Raw genomic sequence first — 9,375 nt, forward strand, 5'->3', positions numbered from 1 at the left:
GAGAGCATGGTGCTTTTCTAGATCCGTAATGACTGCATAGACACGAAATCTAAAGGAAAATATTTGCATGCTCTTCTTATATCTTCCTGCATGATCGTATATAAACAGAAATCTAAATTGGTACTGCCATGTCAGATCTTTGCAAAAATGGGAGAGTGGAAATTGGTCACTGAATTTTTATAGGTGCATTTTGATATGTTAGCTTACTTGAATTGCACATGGAGAAAATGTATCAAATTTAACGACGGTGCTTAATTTAGCCAATGAGAGAGATGCAAATGAAGTTTAAAATCAACCTGCGAAAAAATATCAGATATGTTCCCCGAAGCACGGTGTTGAGTTAAAAACATAATATAATGAGGACAAAATTTGCATTTCCCTCCCTAATTTTAGCATCTTAATTTGAAACCAGTAAGATTCTGCACATTTTCACAGTAGCACTACAATGACTAAGGGGGCCAAAAAAAAAAAATGTAAAAAGGTAAAAAAAAAAAAAAAAAAAGTGCAGTCTGCTCTTAATTTGCTGCATCCTTGTGAAGATTCTGTTTGTTGCTGTTATCGTCTGCACATCGAATTAACTTTTCCCCTCACTAGCGTGCGTCGCCACATTGCAACTGCACTGTTATCACCTGGCTAGCTGGCTAACACGCTCGAGGAACAAGGGACGTCGAGGTTAATTTTGTTTCAGATGTGCTGGATCCGGAGGATTTCTCTTCGGAGTGAGCAGCTTGTGCTCTGCGGTGCTGTTTTAGTATGCATGTTCACAGCACCTGCTGCTACATACGCCTGTTGTACAGTCAGAGCCAGTTGATAACACAAACCTTACTTTTCTTTTTTCTTTTTTTTTTTTCCATAAAAATGTCAAATATCGATAGCCACCTTGATGAGCAGCTGGATGTAAGCATATTGTGACAATAATCTGATATTTACTCAACAATGAAAGTAAATGACACAAGACTGTTGCACACATGCTTCCAGTAAATAACAGGAGCTAGCTCTACCAAACCTTTTGGATTCATAGGGCTTTATGAAATCTCTCCTATACTGTGTGGAAATTTTATATGTTACAATTTCTCTGATAATTTGATGTTATATAATTAATAACAAACGTTTTTTTTTTTAATCTACAGCACATTCAGTTTAGTTTTTGGTGTGTTTATCAACTATTTTCAGCTGCGTGTTTGGGATTGGAAAGATGTTCTTTTCTGCAGTTTAACAACTAAGTGGCTAATCATTTTTTTTAATTCATTTTTTTGTTGTCTGCCAAACGTTGTCTGCTTTATGATAGGCTATTTGTTTCTCTCTGAATTTATGATGTTGTCCTAATTATTAATTTTTTTCTCAGTATAATGCAGCACATTTTGTAGAGGTGCATGATATAGCGACACTAACATTGATATTGGCCAATATTAGTCTTTTTTTTTTTTTAACACATCGGTATTGGTCCGATGAATAAATCTGGGTCGATATTAAAAGTCGATATTTGTTTCCGTCTTGTTGCTCTTTGTTTGCAGGGGGCAATTGGAGGAGACTGGTCATGTGATAGCGATATAGCAAAGGATGATGGGAAGCTTATGGGTCAAAATAGTAATATTAAAAATCGGATATTGATATCTGATGTTCATATGTGTGCATCCCTAATATTATGTCCGATCACTTGTTTCCATTTATGTCTTTCTCAGTAGCTGGCTGGTCACACTCTGCTGCATTTCAGCATATTATTGGAAAGTTGTAGAGAAGGAAAAAGTGTGGTTGAAAAAGGTCCATGAGTTCAGGGAGGAGATTAACGAGACGCATACAGCAGGTGTAGTTCATGCTTCAAGGAGCGATGATGTAGGAATCACTTTTGTTGAGCTAAGAGGAGATAAGGCTGGACTGTTGCTCGTTGCTAAAAGTCTCTCTTGTCAACTGAAAGTAAGGTTTTGCATTTAGTCCGTATATCATGGTTCCAGAGACCGCATGAAGAACAGCGAGACACAGAGTCCGAAAGTGAGGTTCAACGTTTGTCCAGCAGAACTAAGGATCTGCCCGAACCACCACGAGTACAAACACTTTGTTTAAAGACAATTGTATAGCTGTGCTTGATTGGGCAGAATCCCATAGAGGACCTTTAAAGTGCTGTTAATAAGAAGGCTAAAGACACAGCAGCCAACCACACAGACATGATAAAGGCAGCTCTTAAAGAAACCTGGGCGTCTCAGCAGAGCAGCAAGCTGACAATCTCACTGCAACGACGCAGTGATTCAAGCAGAAGAAGCACAAATCAACGACTGAGTATATCTACTGTCAAGTACAAGGACATCCTTTTCAGCTGAAAAATCTGTGCAAAAAACATTTGTTGGTCTTATGTCATTTTTAGCAAAATTAACAGAACTTGGCACTTGAAATATCTCTGTGTCTAATAAATCTATGGAAGTTTCACATTTTTTAATTACAGAGGAACATTGTTGTTTTTATGCCTTGAGATGCACCAGTATTCAATGCATCATTGCCGTTTAGGATTATCAAAACGATGTTTATCGGTCGTCTGAGTGGAAATGTAAAATTGTCTGCTACAGTTTGTGGATTTAACTTTCTTTTTGTATTTTCTTCCTTTTTACATTTTTTTACATAACTGTTGAAATTAACAGTACAAAGCGTTGGCCGGCTTTCAGACCCAGCCACGTTAGAATACGCTCTATGGACACTGAAGGACTCGTCGTCGCTGCAGCGCATTTTACAGCTCTGTGACTTTGTCGTGGCTGCCCTCGATCCTTTTGCATTACAATTCGCTGTTTAGAAATCTCCTAGTTTCAAGGCATTTTTAAGCACTTCTCACAACAGCTTTTTCTTTCATAAGAGCATCTCAGAAATCTCTTTCTCTAAACATTTGCTTATAATGAAACATTGAGGAGAAAAAAGAGACTTGCTCAACAAAGGTGATTTGATTGGATGAAGCGTTTTCCTGCCACATTAACCAGTCACAATCTTGGATTATTTTTTTTTTCTTTGTTTTTATTCCTTCCCAACATGCATGCTTTGTGGTCTTACCCCCATCCCAGGCCCCGAACGTTCCCTTTTTTCTGCCAGCTGAATGGCAGATCGGGGCTAAAGTGTCACCCAGTGCTTCCAGCATTTCCACACTTTGTGATCATCGTCTCTCTTGACATGGCAGGGTGAGCTCAAGGCCGTGGTGTTGGGAACCTTACAATACAATACAATGACTCAAATTTGAACTCCTGCTGCTGTGGGCTCGAGGCTTAAAGACAAATCTTCTGCTATCAAAACCTTTTTCCAAGATTCCATTCAATATTTGTACACAAACTATAAATAAATACAAGCTGACATGTTTGTATAGTAAGCTTTTGATGACATTTGTACATTCCAAGCTGAACATCTTCAAGCACGAAATATGATGGGGATAAATCGCTAGCTCTGATCTGTTTTCTGAACTCCTCAAATTTTCAGAGAAAAGGGCAGATTATGTTTATGTTTTAGCAAATGCATAGCTTTTCAATAAGATTACTTGCTATGAAAAGCTTTAGGAATCTACCCCTTTAGTCGTTTTCTTCACAAGTAGAAATCTTCTTGTGCTCTGGTAATAGAGCCCATAAATCACTGCTGCAGACTGAAGGTACCCAAGCAAACGGCGTGGCCTAGAAAGGTAGTCATCCCTGGCGGAAACCCCCAGAATCCATCAGTGCATCGCCAGCGTCTCTGAGGAGAGAATGGAAGGCAGAGTCGACACACAAACACACTCACGGACACGCGTTTGCACAAAGGAAGCCGGTCCTCTTTGATGCAAATTGCTCCGTTACAGAGTGTGATGATAGGTTTTGCTTGGGTATTATCAGCTGTCAGTCTGACGGAGCTGATTTAATGAGTCCGCGATGTGCAAACAGCCACCGTCGAATATGTTTTTGGCAATTAAACAGACTTTGTGGTTAGGAGTTGGATGTAGATATAAATGCAAACTAATACGAGGAGAAAAGAGGTTGCAGCATAGCTTTTGCACTGGCTTAATTTCTTTAACTTTTGACAGTTGAAAATAGTCACCAATTTATAGAGCACAAACCAAAGAATTTAGGTTCAACTTGTTTTTGTTCTCTTGGCTTTATATCTTTTGGGCGGGTGGTTATCAAAGCCCCATTCATCTCTTATTTTGACCCTCCCTCACTCACAAGCAAGATGTCAAAATGCCTGGACTCCTCGACTTGAAATAGCCACTGACCCCTGACTAAGAGGGACCAGGACGCCTTTTAGAGCCACTTCATCTGCACAAAACCAATTTTAGACTTTGAGGTTCCCAAACCAGACATCTTGCTCTCCAACACTTTGAAATTTCTATGTACATTTTGGTCAGATGTTCAGATGTTATGTGACCGACCAATGCGAACTAGAAAATAATTGTGAAATTGACAGAAAACGGGCAGGTTTGAATTTTTAACTTCACAATAGCTCACTACTTTGATGGTCTATTACATTAAATCACAATGAAAGACCCTGAAGTTTGTGATGCTAGAAATGCAAAATGTGAAAAAGTAAAAGGACCAAGGCACTTTAAAGAGTGCAGTTGGATTCATTGCCAAACCAATGTTTTTTTTTTTTTTGTTTTGTTTTGTTTTTTTTTATATTCAGACTTTGAGACTAAGGACAAAAACAAACCCATATGTGCCACAAAAATAGGGAGAAATAAATATCTTTGAGGTTTGATTGAACTGCTTTCTTTGAACACGGAACATGAATGGGAAATGACTTAAAATAGGGGCGAGTGTATGGATTCCATGTAGGTGCAATGTGTGTGTGTGGGTGTGTGTGTGTGTGTGTGTGTGTGTCGTAAACAGCTTACAAGGGATCCCATTTTGAACGACCTCATTCAGTCTGAAAAATTAGCTCTGCGGTCTGAGTATATCGGCTGTGAATCAATCTCCTGTTCTGATAAATGCACCGGAAGGAGCACAGGACAAGTGGAAAGAACAAGGAAAATGGCCATTACCCACATGCCTACTCCATTAGAAAAGTTTAAGGCTTGCATGCAGAATGCACGGCGCTGCCTGCTCCAGTTTTATGCTGTTGACCCAAAATATAGTATGACTAAAGGGCTGTTCGTGTTGGCGAGGAGCCTTACTGTTCTGGCGCAGGAATGCAGAAATCACAAAGCGCTTAAATTGTAACAATGACGGTTTGGTGTAATCACGTTTGCCCCGTCGTCTCTCTGCAGGCGCAGCTCAGAGAGCTTCAGCGGGCCGCCGAAGATCTGCAGATCAAATTAGAGGAGCACCGAAAGAGGAAACATGAAGCTGACCGACTCAAAGAGCAAACATTAAAGGCTTTGAAAGTCGGGGATAGAGGTAAGGCTTCATCTATATTTAGGACCCACTTCAAGACGTTTACTCATTTCGCGGAGTTGTTCCAGTTTACACAGTTGGGCCGTCGCTTTGGCTACAGGGCAGCTTCCATTTCATGTCTGCTCCAGCCTTACTGGAGCAACAGTAAATACGCTGAGCAGCTCGGCTCAGGTTGTTCAACATCAGAGAGAGGAGGTGGAGGGGTGGGGGATGGAAAGGTTAAGTGCAAATTCCTCTGCAGTGGAAATTAATTGACTTGGAGAAAGATTGCTGAGCAGCTGCAAACCGTATTCCCTCTGCTCTCCTTTTTTACGTACCTCAAACCTTCAGAGAGACGTTGCATATGAGTCACAGGGAAAAATCCCTTATCGCTGCGAGCACAAGCCGGCTTGGCATTTAAGCGACGCTCTGACTTTGCGCGTGTGTTGGTACAGAAAGTTGTGAGGATAGGAACTGGGTTCTATCATCTCACGAAATGAAAGATTTACACTCATTAAATGTGGGCAGAGGACGCATTCAGTCTCCAATTTTTAGATCTCAGAGGCAGAAATGCGTAAGATTCACACTCGTACCATTTCGAGCTTGGACTTTTCAACATAAATTGGAGAACAATCCTGTATCCTTCTGTTTTCATTTCAGCATGTCAGAAAACCTTCAGGGAAAAATAGAATAGATTGGAAGTCTCTGTCATGCTCTATTGGCAGCTTATTTTCTGATCTAAAGAAGTTTTGAGTGCAAAGCATGCTCATTATATCGTCGGTTCCTTTGGGCAGCGCACATCCATCATGCTTCCCACTGTGCAGGCTGACCTTTCCTGACCATGACGCCCCGCCCACCCCGGCCCCCCAACACATCGTTCCTGAGTCTGTCATCCTTTACTTCCATTACAGCTCATCTTGTGGGTGTAACAAGCATCAGTTTTAATTTCTGTCTCTCGAGATGGCTTGTCTTGTTCGAGTTGTCTGGAGGATTAACAGAGATTTCTAATGTCAAATGTGTTTTTCTACTAGAAAAGCTTCCAGTTTATTTTTATTCATTTCTTATCAAGATCCCAAAATCTGAATGAAATAACCTGCAGATACCGATGCTTTTTCCAGTCCAGATCTCAATTTTTGGTGCTATTTTTGGTTCTGGTGTTATGTAAGCTAATATAGGCACTGTCAGTCATAGTGCTGCATATTTTGCCCATATGCTCAGTCATATTTACATTTACAAGACGGATGATTGCCTTAGCACCAGGTTGGTCAGTTTTACTCTTTTATTTGCATTCAGTTCATGAGCTGCCAAATTTAAACTATACGACTGTTTGAGAGGTGAGGGTTGGTAGTTCAGACTTTTGTTGTTGTTTTTTTGTTTTAGAAAATTACTTGCAAGCTACTCAGCTGTAAATGTTCATTAATGACTGATAAAAAAAAGCAACAAAAAAAAACAAAAAAACAGGCAGTGTTAAATCAGACGTGACTGTGTGAAAGGAAGAGATTAAAAGAAAAAGTAACATCAAGCGACGGTGGATTATACCATGCCATAAAATCAAAGTTTTCCCAGTAAAACTACAAGTGATCTTCTTGTTCTTGAGGATGCAAAACTGTGTGTCATGTCTTTTTGTGAGTCAAATGTTTTGTTATATCCCAAATAGAAATTATATGTTCATAAACAGTTTAGTTGCACTAAGACTGCAACAGATTTTTGCCTTTTAACCTACTTTTCAATTAGAACGTAGACGTACGCAAAGAGCAAACGCTACTCCGAATCAGTCATTAATGTTAATAGCTGGTAGGAAGAGAAGAGCAAGTTTTAGTCAGCGAAAGCATTTATTCCCCTCAAGATTAAAGCATGCATATTACTCTAACCTTCTGCCTGTCGTTAAACAAAAGCTCTTTACTGCCTATGCTACAATGCATACTTTCTTTCTGGTAGAGACGGTGCAGATAAAGCAAGCTTTTAAATTTGCAGTGCTCGTGATGTTTTTTTTCTGTTATTTGAAAAAATAAAAAATACATGTCCCTGAGCATCTTTTTGGAGCCAGCTAACAAGAAAATATGCATCACAGTAGCACAAGGCAACATTTAAGAGTAGCTTTATTACCGTAAAGAGCAGAAAGTTATTGCAAGTATTAATTATGTTGGATCACTCGCAGAGGCTCCACAAAACTCTTTCTATCTTGCAAAGTTGCAAGAAAAAGCCCCTGCTCTATATCTCATTTGTCTTTTTGTCACACAGCACTTTTCTATACAGCCCATACAAAACAGTTGCCCGCAAATGCACCCACGGTTCTATACGGGAATGTCAGAACACGGATTGTTCTGCGAACGTGTTGTCTCCCTTTTTATGACCGTAATGGCCTGCGTCGAAATGGGAATGAAAAGCCAGACGAACAAGCAGCTGAGAGTGCAAGTCGAGCTAAACAGTCTGTGGTTTCGCCGCTGCTGTCGATCAGGCTTCTCTCCAGGGCTTCATGTGCAGTTATTGAGATGTTTGAAAGGACCAGGTTATTTGTACCCTCGAAGAAAATTAGTTTCTTGCAGCGTGATGTGTGCGGTACTTTGGAAAAAAAAAAAAAAAAAAATAGAACAATGGAGAGCCGGGGGTATTTGAGCTGACAGAACAGCAATCTAACCTTTTCCATTGCACGCAGTACAGGCATTTAGAGCCTGCAAAACAATCGTGTATTTGCAGTGTTTCATTATTATTGTTGTTTTGTTTTTTTAAATTGTTGTATTTATGGAACTTAAGTTCCATCACACACTGGCTGCACTCCGACAATGTATTGCAAGTGTTATGAACTTAGGTTTTGTCGCAGCCAATATCGTCACCGCAATACTTAGCGATGTTAGTGTGATATAATCGCCAGCATGCCATTCTAAAACTGCACATTGTTTAAACACACTCATGAAAAACTGTTCAAGAAATTTCAAATTGCTTGGTTGTTTATTTGTAACAGTCTTATTTTCCCCACTGTGTTCTCCGTATAAGATGTACGGCCTGAGTCATCCTCCTGCGGTAAGCCCCTCAATGCTAGACATGACATTTAAGTTGAAACACTCATTTTCAGGCTTCGTCTTGTTTATGTCGTCTCCTGTTTTCGGTAAAGTAAAAAAGCTCAGCGCAGAACATGCAGCCTTTTGATCTGTTTCCATTTCTTTGCCTTTTTTTCCATAGAAAGAGGTAATTTTCCTCTCTCAAATATTGCTTCTAGGGTATAAAAGACAGCAAAATGTGTGTTTTCTTTGCCCGGGAGTGCTTAGCCTACAAAGAAAAAAAAAAAAAAAAAAAGAAGCTCTGAGTGGATAACATTGTCTGTAGGCTAGCCATAGATCTGCAGACTCCCGCTGATATGTTCCATTTTCTCTGTTCTCGATGTGTCTCTCTTATTTTACGAGAGTGCTCCGATATCACCAGGGCAACATGGGTGGATGACTGATGGTGTCCATTAGTAAACATAGTCTCCTATATGTGCCATTGGCCTAAAGATCCCAATGTCTTCAACCGCCTCCTTCTCCTCTCCTCCCCCCCCACACACACACCACTCTCCAACTCTTCTTTATTTTCCTCTTTTCTCCCCCATCATCCTCTTGCCTTTCACCTGCCCCCCTCCTCCACCAGACGCTTCTCCATCATTCTTGTTTTCCGCTGCACTCCTCTCTCCCCCACTTCTTCATCTATCCTCCTTATAGTTGTTTTTCATAGCCACAACTTTGCAGTTAAGAGAGGAATGAGACCATCTCGCTCCCTTCTCTGCGCTATCGTTTTTTTTACGAGGCGGCGACTGGAGCGCGGGTTGAAAATATCGAGCGTTGGGTTGCAAACGGAGAGCAATTCAAAGAAAGAATGGGCCACTAATCTCGCAGATGCTGTGTGTGTTGAGGGATAATATTATCGAGTGTAGTTTTTTCCCCCTTTACCTGTTGAGGAGACTAAAGATTATAGTCGCGGAAACTGAAGAGCCATATTGTTTCAGGTCAAGATGTTCTGCAAAATCTTACATTTTTTAAATGATTTTTTTTTTTTTTTTTTTTTTTTTAAATCCCATCCCCGATTTTTCCAACTC

At 40.2% G+C, this 9,375-nt stretch overlaps 1 protein-coding gene across 3 annotated transcripts in view; it reads left to right on the forward strand.

Annotated features, from left to right (window-relative positions):
• Window positions 1-9,375, forward strand: part of LOC106949759 (glucosidase 2 subunit beta-like) — a 74,069-nt gene that overhangs the window by 7,747 nt on the left and 56,947 nt on the right. For 2 of the 3 annotated variants that reach the window (XM_015036241.1, XM_015036239.1), the window contains exons 6-7: window positions 5,201-5,330; window positions 8,301-8,327. In XM_015036241.1, coding sequence (XP_014891727.1) covers window positions 5,201-5,330; window positions 8,301-8,327 — 157 coding nt within the window. The remainder of the gene's footprint in view (window positions 1-5,200; window positions 5,331-8,300; window positions 8,328-9,375) is intronic. The other variant, XM_015036240.1, reaches the window with a different exon arrangement.

Source organism: Poecilia latipinna, unplaced genomic scaffold (assembly GCF_001443285.1).
Source record: "Poecilia latipinna isolate Pla-1442-1.1 unplaced genomic scaffold, P_latipinna-1.0 Scaffold361, whole genome shotgun sequence".
NCBI lineage: Eukaryota > Metazoa > Chordata > Actinopteri > Cyprinodontiformes > Poeciliidae > Poecilia > Poecilia latipinna.